This window comes from Misgurnus anguillicaudatus, chromosome 4 (genome assembly GCF_027580225.2).
Source record: "Misgurnus anguillicaudatus chromosome 4, ASM2758022v2, whole genome shotgun sequence".
NCBI lineage: Eukaryota > Metazoa > Chordata > Actinopteri > Cypriniformes > Cobitidae > Misgurnus > Misgurnus anguillicaudatus.
In genome coordinates this window covers 20,736,304-20,755,966 of record NC_073340.2, presented here as the reverse complement: position 1 = coordinate 20,755,966, position 19,663 = coordinate 20,736,304, and the positions used below count along the sequence as shown (strand labels likewise).

General features: G+C 37.2%; 2 protein-coding genes across 6 annotated transcripts; one reads left to right on the top strand and one right to left on the bottom strand.

Moving 5' to 3' along the window:
• Nucleotides 1-8,526: 8,526 nt before the first annotated feature.
• Nucleotides 8,527-14,712, bottom strand: asb3 (ankyrin repeat and SOCS box containing 3). The gene is made up of 9 exons (XM_055175293.2): nt 13,984-14,712; nt 13,667-13,825; nt 13,470-13,582; nt 13,158-13,290; nt 12,884-13,061; nt 12,558-12,749; nt 12,196-12,465; nt 11,905-12,038; nt 8,527-8,766 (listed from the first exon to the last, which is right to left on the bottom strand). Exons 1-9 carry the CDS (start codon nt 14,180-14,182, stop codon nt 8,594-8,596), a joined length of 1,551 nt encoding a protein of 516 aa, XP_055031268.2. The 5' UTR covers nt 14,183-14,712; the 3' UTR covers nt 8,527-8,593.
• Nucleotides 14,015-17,194, top strand: chac2 (ChaC, cation transport regulator homolog 2 (E. coli)). Of its 5 annotated transcripts, none has more exons than XM_055175298.2 (4): nt 14,015-14,153; nt 15,434-15,631; nt 15,768-15,803; nt 16,445-17,194. In XM_055175298.2, exons 2-4 carry the CDS (start codon nt 15,497-15,499, stop codon nt 16,817-16,819), a joined length of 546 nt encoding a protein of 181 aa, XP_055031273.1. In that variant the 5' UTR covers nt 14,015-14,153; nt 15,434-15,496; the 3' UTR covers nt 16,820-17,194. The 5 variants fall into 5 exon arrangements, with proteins under 5 accessions (XP_055031273.1, XP_055031272.1, XP_055031271.1 ...); XM_055175297.2 differs by lacking the exon at nt 14,015-14,153 and adding an exon at nt 14,920-15,287; XM_055175296.2 differs by lacking the exon at nt 14,015-14,153 and adding an exon at nt 14,920-15,287 and having other exon boundaries at nt 15,425-15,631.
• Nucleotides 17,195-19,663: the final 2,469 nt, after the last annotated feature.

The window sequence follows — 19,663 nt, the reverse complement described above, 5'->3', positions numbered from 1 at the left end:
CAGCCCGTATTTAGGACAGTGAAAACAGCGCTATACAAATAAGTAAATTGTGTGAAAAATACTGCAATACTGAAACATATATTGCGCACTGTAAACACAATCAAAGCTTAAAAACACAGAAAGAACGGGACCTTTAAAATAGGGCCCTGAGTGTCCATTCCAGAATTGTTTTATCAATTTTGAAGCGAGACGAGTGATGTGAGATCTAATATTCAATGGAATATAAAGCATCATTTATCTTAACTGATAAGAAATGTCAAGATACTAAAAAACTATTAAATATCCAAATTTTTAAAAATTTAAATTACGCTGATGCGGCCAAGATACTTATCTGTGGCACAAAAAAGCCTTTATAGTATTTTCTGGCACCTTTATTTTTAAGAGTGTGCATTACTGCAGTAATCTCTTCCATCTTCTCTTCTGCCGGGCTCTGTACCTGGCTGATTAACACAATGTCTAAGTGATTGACTACAGTCATTATTTAAACGGACGCTTACCTCACCAGGGATGTTCACATTTCTCTCAATCAGCAACTTCTCCACATAACCGGCGAGTGTTGCACACCTGGAACACCCGTGTGATGTAAGTACTGATCCACACCAATTATTTCTGCTAATCTGTTCCTTTAAGTCCAAAAGAGCAGATACGCACTAACATAGACTTTTCCCTGAAGTTTACTTATTTGCCATAATGTCTCTTCTGGACACACTGTCAGGGTCAAAATAAAAAAGATCCTCAGCTATCACTCGCAGACAATATTTCATAAAGTATACATTTGCACCTAAAGAGTTCATATTAGTACCTCAGCCAGGCACGTGCACACATAGACATCAAAGGGGGCTTGAGCACCTGCCCTTTTAATTCCTGGAGAGAAAGTGCCCTTTTTTTTCGAGTGCTTTTTTTTTTTAAATAATATGATCTTTATTCATATAACAACTGTCTGTCTGTTTCTTGTGTTTTTAACTTATTACTTATTTAATTTAATATGAATTCATTCAGGAAACATTTAAATGAGATTTAAACTCATAAAAAGAAAAATAGCGCTTTTTGTGGTACACAAACAGTTAACAGATGAGTCCCGCCTCCAAAACTCACATCGCTAATATGATTGGCTTTATCTTTCTTAAGTCCCGCCTTTCTAACCTACTTCGCTTTATTATTGGCTGGTCTTTACTCGTGTATTGTAGGCTGCATTCGTGCTTGTAAGAAGCGCCAAAGCTCTGACAGTCCGAATGAGACGCGAAATGCAGGCAGGTTACCGGTAAGTGACTGAGGAAGAAAATATTGTTATATTAACAGTTTTAGGCACAAAAATGGGACACGCTGTTACACATAACGATTCAGGGACATTGTTTTCCACGGCAATCCCATATTAACCTGAAGAGTTGCAAACTTGTAACCGTATAGTGTATGTAGTTTAAACAGACTGCTCATAAAGTAATAAAGCACAAACAATAATATAATTGCTAACTACAGTAGTAAGCTTTTTTAGTTTGCGTTTTTTTGTAATGGCTGTTAAATATAATGTGTTATACTGGAGTGCTGGAGTGGAGTAGATTGTGAAGAAATCTGATGGTTCAGTATTTTACTTGCCCAGTCAGAATTTTCACTGATGTCACAAAAAAGTAAAATATAAAATACAAATAAAATAGGCCTAATCTATATTTGTTGTTTCTGACATGTGTAACCCTAATAAATACGAAACCTAAGATTAAAGGTGCTATAGGAGGTGTTGCCATAATATGTTAAATTGTTCATAGAAGGTATGTGGCTTTAGTGCAAAAATTATCCAAAACGTTTTTACATGTCCATTTACAATCCTAGAATTTGTAATTTGAATGAAATGGTCTATTTTTGGCCTATTTGAAAGGGTCATGAATAATAATGTTGAGCTCTGCTCTGATTGGCTCTGCTCTGAGGCTCATGCCAGAAGCTCACATTAGTAAACAGACCTTATATGTTGAGCCCTTATCAGACGAAAATACAGATTTTGAGTAACAACTAATTGTTAACTAATAGAACTTCAGCTAAACGTTAGCATATAGCATTTATTTGCATGTAGCGCTAACTCAGAAGTCACAACTTTGTTTTTAGCATTTAAACAAATTTGTAAATTAATGTGTAATTTAATGTTGGGGCGTACACCTCGACTTACATCAAGAGTCTGTCCCCCTGAAATTTAGAAATCTAAATTGGTGAATTTAGAAGAAATCTACAGATGCAAACAGATGGAGGATACACTCTAAAAATTTTGTAAATCTGAGTAACTGCATCTGGTACATTAATAAATACAACTGAGTAGAAATAAGTTAACATGAAACATTCAAAATTATTTTTAATTTGCTGTATTTTGTTAATCATTTTTGCAGTGAATTTTTTGCAGTAAAGTTAACAACATAGTAGCAACAGCCCTCTTCAGTTTAGAGTGCATATTTATGTTGATTTTAAAGTGTTGTGTATTCTGATAACACCAAAATAATTAAAATGATGTAGTGCCTTGTGCAAAATAAAAAAAATATTAGTAAAACAAGCCCCTCTGCTTGATGCAGTTATTTAGGTTATTCGAAATATTTACTTGAAACAAGTAGCATAGAAAATGTTTTCAAAACATGCACATTGTCGTGTAATGGTTTCCTTTGCTCCTCTATAAACCTAGACTACTAAGGAGACCATGGTTTCTGTGTGAAGTCATTATTTGTAGACATCTTTTGAAAATGAAACAATTGCGTGAGTTTGAGGAAGATAAAATGAATTAACTTTTTTAATAATTTTTTAAAAAAGTAAGTCAGAGTTGTGTTAATATATATACTTTTTTGTTAAAAAAAGAAAAAAAAACATAATTAAGAGAAGTGCCCTTTTTTTCCCTTGAGCCCCTGCCCCTCAAAATGTCTGTGCACGTCCCTGACCTCAGCGGTACTTACTGGTACCAAGAAGTGCATATAAGTGCCTCCATATCTGTACCTAAATGGTACTGTATTGGGGGGTAGTGCCCTAATCCATTTTTTTGGTGTTTTGGTTTTGGCTCAATCATTCAAAAAATATTTGAGTTTGATTAATTATATTTTTACACAAGCAACACACATCTCTGCTACAAATGACCATTTGAAGTTTGTTTCTATTACTTATCATTCTTGGACAATTACACCAAACATGACAGAAGCGCAAACGTTACAACTTACCCCATAGGTGGGGTTAATTGTAATAGGCAGGGGGTTAGTTGTAACACTTGCTAAAAATTAGGTTCACAGGCAAATATTTCAATACAATTTTGTCTATATACTTGAAGTGGATATTGTTTATATCTGTCTATAATAGACATCTACACTACTCATCCTTCATCTAACCATAGTTCAATTAAATTGATACAAATGTCTAAATATGTGAGGAAAAAACAGCACAATTATGATGAATAAAATTTTTTATATGTGACCCAGTAAAAAACATAATAAAGCCTCAAAATCCAATTCTGAGATAATGAAAATTAAAGTCTGATTTTAGCCAATAATTTCATTATGATTTTAATATTTGACGTGACCTTATTCAATAAATATTAAAGAAATATTGACAATTTTTGATAAGACAGGCACATTTATTTTGTTGGCAGCCAGCAATCATTAGTGTGTAGCCCAGCGGTTCTCAAACTGGGGGCCGGGGCCCCCAGGGGGGCCGCGAGATGGTGCCAGGGGGCCCCCAGTTTTATGACATTTTATAAAATAAATTAATTTATCATAAATTCTGTGGAATTAAACCTAAAAAAATATGGCTACTAACCAACAGCACTACTTTGTATCATTCAATTTGTTTTGTTTAATTAAAAGTTAAAAACAGTTTTTTTGTCATAAATTTTCTTTGGGGGGCCGCGGAGGAATGCGCCGTACACAAGGGGGGCCACACGCTGAAAAAGTTTGAGAACCACTGGTGTAGCCTATTTAAAACAACGGCAAGAATTAGGCTAACGCTAGCGGTTTTCATATCCTTATGGGTTAGTTGTAACACAGCGTTACAATTAACTCCGCTGGGTCAAAATATTTTCAAGCCTACCAAAAAAGTTGCTAAGAGCTGCAGACATATTTTAAAACGATGCTATGTTTTAGTCAACAAGACACTGATTAATATGACATAGCATTGGTTTTGGTATCTTACACACCCAAAAACATATGATGAAAAAATTTACTTACATGCCACCACAACACTCATCAATAACTCTATGGAAAAACATTATACCTTTCCATAAATTTATACGGAATAGTATGGAAAATATGGAAAAAACGAATCGCTCAATCCTGTGCAACAATGTAAACGGTCCGTGTTACGACTAACCCCGCGTTAGTTTTTGCCCCGCGCACCCCTACTTTAAATCCTTTATTATTATGTAAAGAACACCTCATTGATCCCCAGGAAGGACCCTCTGTGATGGGTGCATCCCTTTGCACCTTTAAAACTAAACATATGATACAATGTAGTGCTGTTGGTTAGTAGTCTTATTTTTCTTAGGTTTAATTACACAGAATTTATTATAAATTAACGTATCTTATAAAATGTCATAAAACTGGGGCCCCTTGTCACCATCTCCCACCCCCACATATTGCGTATATATGAGAAAACAAAAGATAATTTATTGAATGTTAAAGCAGATCCAAAAAGATCTATAAAGTATCATAAAAGTTGTTTGTGCGAGTCGCTCATACTTTCCTGCTGACGCTCCTGGGTGTTTTATTAAGCGTTTAAGCGAGTCATAAACTATTGTCACTGTGCTGAATCCACCCAACTGAAAAATCATTATATTGTTTACTTTTGTGTTTCGAAAAATAAAAACAGTTATACAGGTTTGTAACGACATGAGCGGGAGTAAATGATCACATTGTTTTTACATTTGGTTGAACTATCCCTTTAACAGTCACATTTACGAAACATCTCCACCCGGTTACGACGAGCAACGGCAAGTTTTATACATCAACATTACCCTACTCTTCCTCGGCTTCCTGAAACAAATGTCCAAATGAAACGGCCCATTTCCTTCGGCCAGATTACAGATAAAAAAAAACATACCGACACAAACACAAGCAAACGAATACATAATGACCTGTTTGTGGGGTGGCAAAGAGTAAAATCAATGAGATGAGACATGTAGGACCTGGAAGATAAAACAACAAATTGACTTAGAAAAACACATTAATCTCATGTTCAGTGAGAGCAAACAGAAGCCCATCACCCTTGTTTATTTCCTTGGAGTGGGTTAGCAGTGGGTAACAGACTATGCACAAATGCAATAAGATGCAGTACTCTTCCATCAAAAAGGCAAGAATTATCTAATCATACGGCAGAAAATAAATCATTCGTACGGCAGCGAAGTTGGATGATTCCCAACAGGTGATGTTATCTAAGCAAAGCATCTTTAATGTATTCCTTCTTTAATGGCTGGAATCCATACTGTAAGTCTCATTAACTTTTTATTAACGCTTCGTTCAAGAAGGTCTGGAGAAAACAGCTTCCCTGGAAATATTTTCGCAGATACTTTCCATCAGCAGGTCGCCAGGCAACCGTGTCCTCGCAATTTAGGTCTATGTGAGAATATAGCACAATGAACTAACGACAAGGGCACTGCGTTTCCAAACTAGATCTTGCAATGACTCAAACTAAATTTTTATATCTGTAAAAAATAATATTAATTCATCAAAAAAGCTATAATGTTACTTCAAAACAGAGTCATGGTCAGCTACAGTTCTCCAATCCTTGAAGCTTAAAGAATCACTTATCACATTTCTGAAAAGCCTGCGCACTTCAATGCGAGACGTGCCATGTGACTAAATGAAGAGACAGGCAATGTGCTTCACAGCGTAATGATGTTTTTTCCTAGAAGCTTCTTCTGACTCGAAATAATGGGCTATTCTGGAATCAACAAAATTTAGAGTGTGAAAAATGGAGGATGCTTAACAATTCAGGCTCCATGTGAATGAAGTGGCTTAGGGAGGTACGTCAGAGTGGCTTTTTATAGACCGTGTGCATCACGTTTCACCAATGGTAGATACGTTTTAAATTGTGTTGCATCAATTATGTACGTAGTTTTCTGGACACGTCTCTTATCAAGGGAAGCTGCATAATAGGGGTTACTTGGGGCCAACAGATAGTAAAAAAACTTTTATTTTATTTGATAAGGTATATACCATTAACAACAAGCTTAATCTCTATTCTTGTTAGATGCCGCTTGTGTGAAAGAATGAATAAAGGAAAGTCAGACTCAGTCCTTTGGCTGTATTTCAAAAGCCTGATTGCAAATCAAAGCCTGACTGTTGGACCTGAGCTTACCTGCAGCACAAAAAAAAGCTTAATGCACATGATTACTGATGCCTTGCCTTTCCACAGTCTCCCACAGAGAGCTGGCCTGATTGTCTCGAACAAGGCACAGAGTTGCTGAGACACCGGCTCCGGTTTGCTCTGAATTTGAAACACCGGAGAAGGAACAGAAATGCCCCCCTCCCTTTTCATGTTGTAAAGCTGCAAGGTGCCGAGCAATGCACAGTTGTACGTGTTCTCCCCCTGCTGTTTGCAGATGGTATAGTCCTACAATATACCCATATGAATTTTATACCACATATTTACGCTCCCTGTCTTATGAAACAATACATTGTCTTTCTATTACAAATATAATCATGACACGTCGATTGTTTACCATTATAACAATTAGAACATTTCTTTATGTATATGTTTTGGGTCCCATTTGCCACATAACATCCCACCATTAGAACTAGAGATGCAAATAAAAAAATTCCACCGATACTATTATTCAGACTGATGTCGGCAGATGCCGATAGTTTGATGGTTATATTAACTTAATTCGGAAGATTACATTTTCTGAATGTTATTTATTCATATAATGACCATTAATGTTGAACATTAAACTAGTGATGTTTCTTAACATTTTCCATACACAGAACTCAAATTCATCTAAACCATAGTGTTAAAAATGTTTTTATTGTCAAATACCGATTATTGGCCGATATCTTCAAATGTGCACCTCTTATAAGACCCCAACACATAGCAGTAGAGATCCAGAGAGAGATCAATAGTTTTTTCCAATAAAATTCCAACGCTCAGGTAGGCCGTGGCATTTAAACAATGCCCAATCGGCACTAAGGGGCCTAAAGTGTGCCAAAAAAACATCCCCCACATCATTACACCACCACCAGCCTGCACAGTGGTAACAAGGCATGATGAATCCATGTTCTCATTCTGTTTACGCCAAATTCTGACTCTACCAGCTGAATGTCTTAACAGAAATCGAGACTCATCAGACCAGGCAACATTTTTCCAATTTTGGTGAGCTCGTGCAAATTGTAGCCTCTCTTTCCTATTTGTAGTGGAGATGAGTGGTACCCGGTGGGGTCTTCTGATGTTGTAGCCCATCCGCCTCAAGGTTGTGCGTGTTGTGGATTCACAAATGCTTTGCTGCATACCTCGGTTGTAACGAGTGGTTATTTCAGTCAAAGTTGCTCTTCTATCACCTTGAATCAGTCGGCCCATTCTCCTCTGACCTCTAGCATCAACAAGGCATTTTCCCACAGGACTGCTGCATACTGGATGTTTTTCCCTTTTCAGACCATTCTTTGTAAATTCTAGAAATGGTTGTGCGTGAAAATCCCAGTAACTGAGCAGATTGCGAAATACTCAGACTGGCCCGTCTGGCACCAACAGCCATACCACGCTCAAAACTGCTTAAATCACCTTTCTTTCCCATTCTGACATTCAGTTTGTAGTTCAGGAGATTGTCTTGAACAGGACCACACCCCTAAATGCATTGAAGCAACTGCCATGTGATTGGTTGATTACATAATTGCACTAGTAAAGTTACAGAATCGTATATAATACAAATTATATTGTATATTTATTTTGTATAAAATTCTATTATATAAATTAAAAAAATTATGCTATTTTTTAAAAAATAGCTTTAATAATAGTCAAATAAATAACAGTAAGCTGTTTGTTGTTGCCAAGCAACTTAACGCATTAATATAAAGTGCACGGTCAAAGGTGTGAATTTTCAATCTCAGCGTTTTACAATCAACTTCCCTCTGTGGATTTGTTAAGGCGAGCTTCTATTCACAAAACAAGAGGAGACTTACAGCGTCACGACCGCTACACACAACTTCAAATGTAACGTCAAGCTATTCACGATGTGCTGTATACACATGCCTAAAAGGTAAAATAAACCCGTACAAAATAAATAGCACGACCAAAAGCATATAGCGTCTCTAAACGAGTGTGCCCGCGTTGGCAATTAACATTCGCAGAGAGTATGCTTCTTTCAGGCAGCGTGACCTTGGAGACAGACAGAGAAGAGAGCTGCTGAGAGAAATAAGATAACGAAGCAGACCAAAGACACGGAGCAGAGGTGAATTTCAACAGCAACTCAGTCTGAAGGCCAGCTGTGGAAGAAGAGAATGTAACGGTATGGGATAAATTGGTGAAATTCAACATTTTCCTCCCACATTTTGTAAATATCAAAGTAATGAAAGGACAAATCTAATGAATAGTCATTACATTTTATTAACATTATGTACAAAATACTGCAGTGGAACAAATTGAGGAAACTTAATTAGACAGGAGGACTGACTGTCATGCAGCCGTGAACTTCACTGAACTGAAGGTAGTCCTGGAGAAGTGTGGGAACAGGCAGCTGTTGTATGAAGGAGGTCTTAGACAGAGCATCACTGCCCACCGATGCCCGCACTTCCAGTCTACACAGATGTGTTAAAGCAGTGATTGAATCTGTAAGTAAATGGCAAAGGATTACTGAGCTGTGGGTTTTTACCACATCGGATGATACATATAAAATGCAGCAGTACTGGGTAATAATTAAAAATATATCTCAACCAATCGTAAATATACAAAAACGTATTTTCTTGAAAAAAAAATTTTTTAAATGCATTTATAATGTTTATGGCTCAGTAATTTTACTTTAATAGAAATGAAAAAGTTACATTAGTCATTTGGTTGGTATTTAACAAATTTGACTCTTTCGCTGAAAAACCCTCTAAGTACATGCAAAAATTACTGTCCTCTTCAGACAAAGGTAAAAAGCTCAAATATTCAATCAATAATCTAATACATTCCATAAAACTTCTTTCATAAAAAAATCCAGATAATTTACTCAACCCCACCATCATCAAAGATGTCTTTCTTTGTTTAGTCGAGAAGAAACTACTTTTTTTAGGAAAACAATCCAGTATTTTTTTCGATGTGATTACGTAATACCTAAAGGTCACGCTGGCGCATCACACGGCTAGTGCTATATGAGAAGTTGTGTTTTTTGGGGGTTAAAATTATGATCGTTTCCCTTTAATTACGCAATTTGCATAGGGCCCCGCACCACTAGGGAACCCCCTTGATTTCAAAATAATTTGAAACCATTATACCAAATCAAAATTATTATTATGTTTAATGAAAACAAGATGCTATAATTTAAATAATTTGCAAACATGTGGATTTATGTGGGTTTTTAAAAATACTTAAATGATTTCTTTAATCACTGATATGTACTTGGACAACATGCAGGCCGTTTCTAAATCCGAAGGCTGCAGCCTTTAGAGGTCACATTTGTAGGCCGCATGCGTCATAAAGACGTATTTCAGAATATTAACAATTATTAAGTTGACTATTATTCTTAGTTGCATCTTCGCATTTAGAAACGGCCGCGTGCATGTTGCAGGAGAGTGATGTGCCAACGATGCGCATATTACCATTGCTTTAAAACGAAGCTATCCGTCTGGTGCAGAATAAAGTCATAACGTGAAGCAAGGGAACAAGAGGAAGGTATGTGTTTGTAATATTTTAATCTTTGTAATATGTAATCTTTTCAAAATAATACTCCAGTACAGATTTTCAAATTCAAATTTCAAAATTGTTTGGTCTGCCCTTATAGGTAATTTTCAGTAATTAATCATTTATGTCAGTAAATAAAGTTAACCACATTTATGCACTTTAATGTGTTTGTTTGTCTTTCAGTTTGTTTAGGTTTGGTAAATGGGTAACGTTTTAAATGGTAATTTTTTTTTACTGTATTAACATTATGTATTTATATTTATATTTGATTTATTAAATTAATTTAAATTAAAATCAAGCTTATTTTAGTGCTTCTCACAACACATTTTAAATCAAAACAGCTTTACAGCAAATACATGTTTCATGTTATAATCAGCAAGTTTATCAGTCAGGGTTTCAAAGTAATGTGCATATGGAAATAATATACAGCTGTAAGATAACACATTGTTAGTAAACAAATAACTAACAGTAACATTGATTGGGTTTTATGAATGCACTGACAGAGGGCCCCTCACAAAGGTTTGCTTAGGGCCCCCCATCATCTAGGATCGGCACTGCCCTTATGCCTCGGTTGGGATTGTTTAGAACCCTTTGAAGCTGCAATTTTAAACTGCATGTATTAAATTAAGAAAAATCCTGGAATGTTTTCCTTAAAATCTTAATTTCTTCTTGACTGAACAAAGAAAGACATTAACATCTTGGATGACATGGGTGTGAGAAGTAAATTATCTAATTTTTTTTATGAAAGTGGAATATTCCTTTAAGCGGGATTAAACAGATTTGAAAAAAAGTATTCGATAAACGTTTAATATGTGGAGAGCATTTGGCCAAATATTATCTCAATTTAGATGGTGGTGGCAGTTAGCGGCTTTTGCATCTGAGCACTTTATATCCGATTTATATCTTGACATTTGTTTTTATGAAAAATTTTTTTTTTTTTTTTGAGGGAACCACAAATTATTGCACTCAGCCACTGTAGCCATTTAGATTCAATATCTTGTTAAGCATATTCAAAGTCTGCTTTCTGCACAATTTTTCCCTAAATTAACCTAAAAAAAAAAAAAAAAAGAGTTGATTCATTCATTCATTCTTATGGGCTAACGTAACAATAAATAATAAACAGCAATATTCGCAACAATTCTTTTCTATTTAAAGGCGGGGTGCATGATTTTTCAAAAATGCTTTGGAAAAGGGAGTGGGGTCGAGTACCAAAACACACTTGTAGCCAATGAGCAGTAAGGGGGCATGTCTACTAACCGACATCGTTGCCTGGGTTGCGTATGTGTGGGGCTGGTCTATCAAAAGAAGGTCCAGATTAAGTTGGGGTAGGGGCGTGTATGTTTAGGTGATTCAAATATCAATATTGACCTTCAGAGATCATGCACCCCTCTTTAAAGCCATTCCAGCTTTTATGGCTATATTCATGTTGAGAATCAGGATATTAGTAATGTCTACAGTATTAAGTAAGGTCAAATGAGTGTCTCCAAATCACACTATTTACATCTTTGGACTGCAGTATAAATCAGACAAATTTTTATAGAAAAATATGTAACGCATATTGTTTTATAAACATTTCTAAAACGGTTTGTGTGGCATCCAGGCTATAATCTAATATTTTTATAAATTAGGAGCATTAAAGTTTGATTTCAATTATTGACCTAATATATTTTCACAGAATGTTCTTTACGTGATTTTATGTACAAAAAAAACTAGCCGGGACTTCTAAGGCAGGGTCACAAAACAGTTTTGAGAATGGATTCGTTGTTCTACTAAAGTAACTGATTCCCATGAAAAAAACGTATAGACCAGTTCAAAAGATGTAAACAACACTGGTCCAGAAGCACTTCCTGTTTCCGTTTTTTAACACTAGATAAACGTTGGGATAAAATAAACCAACAGAACATATAAACCTGAATTAACTGAAGTTAAACAAACATCTTAAAGATAATAATATATGTAAAATAAAAAAATAACTGTCACAAACTGTAACAGGAAATGTTTCTGGACCAGTGTTGTTTACATCATTTGAACTGGTCTATATACAAACAAATAAATGACAGAAAACGCATCAATTCCATTCTTTACCGAAATGCTTCCTTGGCATCCACGTGCCATCTGCTCGGCGGCGAGACAGAATCTGAAGCATCGTAGAGGGCAAAGTCTTCCAATTAATGAACTCCAGAAAGAAATTAAGCACACTGCTCTCAGCTTCTTCAAGCCTACACCCAATTAGAACACAACAGCCAGAGGGAAATGAAGAGCTTAACACTGTGGTTTTTAACTTTGACATTAATAAAGCACAATCATTTATTAAAAACCATGCATGGATGGTAAGTCAGCTGATGATTAAAATAATTGTCCAAATGTGTTGCTTACATTTTAACCTGCAGGAAGAGTGTGGGGTCCATTCCTGCTTTCAGCAGCAGGGGGAGCCAGAAGGATGCGCTCTGCACCACATCAAGCGCTCTTTTGACCAGCTCCCCAAGTTGGTCATGCTGAGGAAGTCCAGCGTGCTTCAGGATCAAAGGCAGGTGCTTGGGTACATGGCCCTGTAATGTAAAGGCATAAGTGTCCATGCTTATATAGGCACCTGCAGCTAAAAGCATCAAAGTGATCTTCCGAGTCTGGTGCCATTCGGTGTCCAAGCTGAAACACAGGAGAAAGAACAAAGAGAGTCATGGTGTTTGTGTATAAAATGGAAAGCGGGGAATAATTGTATATTTATGTCAAACTTGCACCTTGTAGCCAAGTCTAAAGGGCAGCTGTGGCCAAACTGTCGACAGCTTTGTGCGTCCGGGCTGTAGCCCTCATTTAGAAGGATACGAAGGCTGCCCACTTGTCCACCAAGTACTGCCAAGTAAACAGGACTAACCTTTCCTTCACCCTGGTCACATTCTCGGTTTGTTACAGAAATCAGTTTTCCTAAAATACTATACAGAATGACAAGAGACAGACATCAAGAATAATGCAGTATAACAAAAAGGCTACTGTGTACGTATTTGACAGACAGTTTTAGCTAAAGTAGGGCATTGAATAAATTATGTCGCTAAGCAAGCTGCCATACCTAAGCCGACCAAACTGTGCTGCAGCATGGATGGGTAGCTGCCAGCGGCCCTCATTGCAGTACAGGTTCGGATCAGCGCCGTAGTTCAGTAAACACTCCACACAACTTATATGTCCCTCTTGAGCAGCGATGAGCATTGGGGTGGCCAGATCGTTTGCCTGGCAGTTCACATTTGCCCCTGCGGGGATAAAAACCTGTGCTTACCAAACTTTATTCATGACTGCTGTGTACCTTTGGCTTGGCTTATTTAAGATAATCATTAAAGTAACCTTACCAGCATATGCAAGAATCTCTAAGCACTTGGGATGTCCATACTGTGCAGCGAGAAATAAAGGTGTTATCCCATAGTCATCCACTGGCTCAAGATGGCACTTGCCCACCAGGTACCTAACAATCTCAGTATGGTCCTAAGAAACGTTAACAGAGATTTCGTATTTTTTTTATGTAGACAGTTAAATGCATTAAGCATTAACTAAATGCTTGACTGGGAAAGAAGTGCTCTGTCACTAAGGCAGGAATGCAGCATTTGTGCATGCATACAGTACGTAAATGTCAAAAACAAAATGCTTCATAAATCACAGAGTACCTTGTAAACAGCTTGATGAAGACAAGACCAGCCTGATACAGAGTGAGTCCTGTTCACTTCAGCTCCATTTCTCACCAGCAGCTCCACCACCTTTTTGTGCCTACCATCTACAGCTTGAAACAAGAAATCCCATCATATTAAAAAAATAGGATCTATTACATGAGCACACATGATGGTCTCAGATACTTTTGGTTTACCTGCAAAGAGGGGACAGGAGAGGTCATTGGTTGTCCTGTTGAGGTCCGCACCACCCTTAATAAGACATCTGACTGCCCGCAGGTGCCCTTCCCTCGCAGCAAAGTAAAGCGGGGTCTCTGAGTTATGCGTTAAGGTATTCACATAGTCTTCACAGCTGACTAAAGAGAAGATGATGTGTTATATGCAGTACTTGATTCTAATTGGTCAGTCGCAACATTCCTGAAAACAACCGCTCATCCGGCTACTGCGAGACGAGTCAAATTGACCAGTACTACTTAAGTTATACATTTATATCACACTAGCAGAAGCTCATTACCTGCAACAGACAGGAGAAGGCGTACACATTCCGCGGATCCGGCTGCAGCAGCCTCATGCAGGGGGTTCCAGCCCCGGTTGTCTTTCACATCCACAGCAAAGCCTCGCTGGATAAGCCTCTGCAACTGTCGCACCTTTCCCTCCCGGGCAGCCAGAGCCACGGCTGAGCAGGTGTCTTTATAACATTCAGTGAAGTCCATCTGATTGTTTTTCTTTTGCCCTAATACTGAAAAGCTGCATATTGCTGTACTGTATATATTTTAATTACATCTTATTTTGGAGTGCCAAGTACACAGGTTTAATTGTATAATAGTGAAACACGCAAGTTGGCACTTTAGTTTAACTGGGTTATATTAATAACAACCTGGGCAAGTAGCAGTGCATTGATTAAAGTGAGGCTGTTGATGACAGCTGTGACACGTTTACGTTATAATTACTAATCACTTTAATACCTCAAGTCTTCATGAACATTACAAAAAACCGATGCCGCGAAACCATTGTATATTCCAAAAGTAACCGCAAATTTAAACACGAATGAATGAGGAAATTAATTTATATGCGATTTGTTATGGACCGGATATGTTTCCCGACGGTCAGTTCCGGTGATACCATTTTCTGATTGGGTGGTTCATGGTTCCGGCTGAGTAACAAGCATGATATTTTGCGTTCCGTGTATTTACGTTCTTGACTCTCGACTCGGTCATTTGCTACTTTTAAAGTCCCTTTATGTTGTTATGCACAGACTGCGCTGATTATAACGTTTGCTCATATAAAAAAAAAATATTTTATCCCCTTGACACAACATAATAGCGGCCTGTGCCCTCAGCCCCCTCATACTATAGTTAGTAAAAAAAAAACAGTTAGCGTATGCATGCATTTTTTCTTTTGTTCCACCCATTAATTCTAAACCAGTTTCACTTCTTTACATATGATCAGTTTTTGTTATGTAATTAAAATTATAACCGGTCTATAATTTAATTGTTCTCCATATACTCTTAAAAACAGGGCAGCTACAATGATTACAGTGTCTATGTATTTTTGGTAAACCATGAATGATTGCTAACAGTAACTCTGGTAAATACTGTATTTTACACTGTAAAACATGTGGTCATGAATGTTTGTTTGAAGAATGCAACGCTGGCTTTTATTTTGAAAAATGCCATTTCCGTCCAGTGTCTAGTCTCAGGTTATCCTCAGGTACAGCTGTCGTTTTATTACTAATATTTTAAGATTTACATGCCACGAAAGCATGTCAGTGTTGTTACATAAATAAAAACAAACAATCGACTTTCCTGGATCACCAAGGTGAGTCAACATTTGGATATTCGCGTATAGATCTGTCATTCATCACACCGTAGGTCGAATATTCAACATTTGTTTGTAATCTCTAGAAGTACCAATATGTCCACACCTATACCAAACATGTAAAACTACTATGTCAGATACGGCAGTCGTATATAAACACAAGGAGCGACACGTCAGTGACACACATGCTGTAAACTGTCAGCACAAAGATGTGGGTGTTCGGATACGGATCTCTGATTTGGAAAGTGGACTTTCCGTACGAAGACAAACGTGTTGGTTACGTAAAAGGGTTCAGTCGCAGATTTTGGCAGGGAAGTACGGATCATCGAGGGGTGCCTGGAAAGGTATGGACTCAAGTTCTCCCCATCCATAACAAACAACGTAACGTTACTAGTTTACAGTCATAGTGAACACACAATGAACGCTTTTAATATACTACAACATATCTATAACTATTGTTTTTTAATATATTTTTTTCAGCCTGGGCGAGTGGTGACATTAATAGAGGACCCGGAGGTAAATACTGTTTAGTTTACCAGTTTTTAATATTGTTTCAAAATATTGTGCCTTTGGTAATTACCTTTATGTAGATAATCGACCAATTGGCAGCCGATATCTAAGCAGCTAATAGCTAAAATAATGTAGATCAATTCATTTTCAATTTAATTTTCACAACATTGCACTGTATCAAAGCAGCTTTACCCTAAATATAGGTAAGAGAAATACAGAAGAAGATAAAAGGTATATAAAATATATAGGCTATATGTAAAAGTGTATATTAGTGATGTTTTAGTAAAGTTAATCATTTTCACACATTGTCACATCATTTTTTTAAACATGTAAATTTAAGATATAATTTAATTAATATTATTAAATGTTGATAAAATGAATCTTTTTATAAAACGTTTGTATTTAGAAAAAAAAAACAATACTTTAATGCTTGTTTATATAGATATAATATTATATACTTTTATATTTTTTACCATGTGTATTTTTGTGTAAAAAAATCTATATTACATTCCAATAATTTGACAGGCTTTTGAAAACAACTTCCTGTTAACCAATAAAAACATTTTAAAAACAGTTTTACATTTACACTGTATTTAAATGCATTTTATTGAAGAACTCCATAATTTTCTATAAATTTGCCTTTGCAGGGTTGTGTCTGGGGTGTTGCTTATAAGTTGCCATCGGGCCAGGAAAAGGAAGTGAAAGAATATCTAGACTACAGAGAGAAGGGTGGGTACGGAGTGATGACCATTACATTTTATCCCAAAGAGAAAGAACACCAGCCCATGCCGGACACATTGCTCTACATAGGATCCTGCAACAACCCTAATTACCTTGGCCCTGCTCCTTTGGAGACAATTGCTCAGCAGATTGTCAAGTCTGTAGGCCCCAGTGGCAAAAATACAGATTACCTGTTTGAGCTTGCCGATGCCCTTAGGCAACTATCACCCGAGGACTCGGATGAACACCTGTTCTCTTTGGAGCGTCTTGTGAAAGAACTGCAGAAACAGGACAAGGAGTGATCTGTTATAATCTACTTTATCCCTAATCCTCTGAAGAACTCAGGAATTTAGTACATTTGTTTTTAAGGGTTTCTTTAATGCACTATGACTTTAAGGGATTACTTGATGAACTCAGATAAGATGCACTTGAAATCTTGTTGTTCTGTTGAAATAGGAGTATTTAATGTATTCTGTAATCTAGGCCAAATGTTTGTGACATATATCACATGTTTGGCACGTTGACACTTGTGACAAAATTGAGAAATGAATCATAATATTTTACTTAAGATAATTGAATGTTATGTAGCAAAGCCATCTCTTAATTTAATTCCGTACCAACTTTACCACCTAACTAAACCGCAGCATTCAGAATCTAATAAAAACTTTTAACTCTCATTTTTGGCATTGTTTATATCACAGTTAAAGTCCCAGTGAATTGGAAGTTGCGATCCTCTTTACTTCCGTGTTGTGGCGTACTTCTGAGTGAAACACAATAGTTGAATAAGTGAAACCAAGTGCTGCATGGATGACGTATAAGTGTCATAAACTTTTGTTAAACACAGAGCTTATTTTGCGATAATCTAAGTGTCTACAGGAAAAATTTAGTGTTTTTTTTTTGCAAGGGACCCTACAAAAATACGTCATCCTGCGGCACTCTATATCGCGCATGTAAAATAGTGGGTGTGGCTTGTATTTTCCACTGTGCTTTGATTAGAAATAAAAAAAGGTGTTTTATTCAGAAATGGAACTGTCAAGAAGGAGGTCTCTGCGGAACAAAAAGGGGCGTTTCCCACTTTTGGGGTGTCTTCCAAGTGAAATAGGTGTTTTTCCACCACCTTGTCTGATTTGCTTAAATTAAGTGGGCAATTCTCAAATGCATTGTTTGAGAAGGAGGTCTCTGCAGAACAAAAAAGAGGCATTCCCAATGTTGGGGCGTCTTTAAACTGAAAAAGGTGTTTTTCCAACTCTTTGTCTGATTGGCTCAAATTGAGTGGGCGATTCCCAAATGCATTGTTTGAGAATAAAGGCTCTGCGGAACAAAAAAGTGGCGCTTCCTATGTTTGGGATGTCTTTAAACTGAAATAGGTGTTTTCCACCTCTTTGTTTGATTTGGCTGATTTGCTTCTGCTAGTCTGAATGCAGCATCATTCACATTAGCAGCGACTAGCAGTAGCAGAGCGACGTGACCTTAATGATTTCAACGGAAGCTTGATGACTTCTGGCGACAGTGACCGTTGGGAAGTGGATGGGGCGTGTCCAGTTGTACGACAAAGTTGAGAAAAGTTTAACTTTATGCAAATTATGAGCGACTTTCTAGAGCGACTACCAATGAGAGCAAAGCAGTGGAGTTCACGTCATTCGTCTCTCATTAGTTAATGGAGTGGACAGTACTTGTGTGTTTATGCCAACCAGTTTCAGGCCCTGTTTACACAAGAACGCTCAAGGGTGAAAAACTTATTATAAAATATTTTATCGGATGTGCCTTTCTTTTACACGGCGACGGCGTTTTTGGGGCTTAAAAACGCAAAAAAGTGAAACCACCCTCCAGAGTGGAAATCTTAAAAACGCTCTACCGTCGCATTCCCGTCTAAAGGGTAACCACGCAAAAGTCTGCTCACGATGGCTCGTCGCGTACGTGTTTACGTCACAGGCATGCGCCAGTTCAGGAAAATAACAACAAACACGTCGGATTATTTCCATACGTCGGACCTTCACGTTGCCATAGCAGCTCTGATAAATATAGAGAGAGTCTTTCCAGCAGTTGTATGAAATATTTACAGCTAGTATTACTGATCAGAGAAGGTGCATTAATTACCTCTATAAAATTGTTGATGCGCCAATTCATCAGAGGCAAACCAGACGTCTGGGAGAACAAGGAAGAAGGTTGTATGCAGGCGCGTGGACTTGGTGTTGTTGTGTCAGTGCTTCACATTGCCACCTAGTCGCCTGGAGTGCATACTACATCGAATATCACACACTTTTGCGTCAACATATGCATTCAGATTTCCCCCCCAAAACACTCGTATAAACGCGGAATAAAAAGTTATAATGCAACGGCACTTTTGCGTTTTCTCTTCAGATCATTTTCGTGTAAATGTAGCCTCAGAAACGCCTCCTAACGACCTTTTTGAAAGAGACCAGCAACAAAGGTATGTGTAATGTGAGTGCGGCCTGATAGTTGGAGGGGCGAAGTTAAAGGTGCTCTAAGCGAATCTGTGTGACATCACTTTTTGTTGATGTTTGAACTGTTTTCAAACAAATGGACTCCTCCCCCTCCCTTCCGTGCTTTCATGAGTGCGCCTAACCCCCACCCCTAAATCCTTCGTCTTGTTTATTGGCTGGAACACTTTGTTATCGTTTCTGGTGGTAGGTTTGGCCACTTTGTTTTTATTGCAGTTTGTGGAGCCTATGCTGTCTACAGAGATCGCGTTTTTTTTACAGTTTGATCAGCGGACAGACAGCAAGCAGATTGTGAGGAGATGTTTGCTGTATGTAACAAAAAGTGTTATGGTCTAAAACGCGTGAATTCGCTTAGAGCACCTTTAACGTATGTAATCAGAGAATGATCGCCACAAGAGGGCAAGAAGTACATTTTCAGATTTTGATTGAAGTTTATGAATTAAAAAATATAACGATGACTTAGTTAATGACAATGAACTGTTAATAAAAAACACTGCAAGAAAAAAATAAAAAAATAAGTATTGTCAGTTTTGATTTCATTGTAACTTTAACCACGTTATCTCTCTAAATTCTCACAACCAAAATGCATACAGACATTTTACCTTATCCATTTACAAAATGCTGCTACAATAATTTCGATTTTAGATTGTTAGCTAATTGATAACTAATTGATGTCACAGTGCA

What these genes read in the sequence shown, in the direction of transcription:
- asb3 (XM_055175293.2), bottom strand. Translation starts at nt 14,182, where the DNA reads ATGGACTTCACTGAATGTTATAAAGACACCTGCTCAGCCGTGGCTCTG. An exon ending in AGAGATTCTTGCATATGCTG is followed by an intron (nt 13,062 to 13,157) that starts GTAAGGTTACTT and finishes TTATCCCCGCAG; the next exon opens with GGGCAAATGTGAACTGCCAG. An exon ending in CCTTTAGACTTGGCTACAAG is followed by an intron (nt 12,466 to 12,557) that starts GTGCAAGTTTGA and finishes CCTGTGTTTCAG; the next exon opens with CTTGGACACCGAATGGCACC.
- chac2 (XM_055175298.2), top strand. Translation starts at nt 15,497, where the DNA reads ATGTGGGTGTTCGGATACGGATCTCTGATTTGGAAAGTGGACTTTCCG. An exon ending in ATCGAGGGGTGCCTGGAAAG is followed by an intron (nt 15,632 to 15,767) that starts GTATGGACTCAA and finishes TATTTTTTTCAG; the next exon opens with CCTGGGCGAGTGGTGACATT. An exon ending in CATTAATAGAGGACCCGGAG is followed by an intron (nt 15,804 to 16,444) that starts GTAAATACTGTT and finishes TTGCCTTTGCAG; the next exon opens with GGTTGTGTCTGGGGTGTTGC.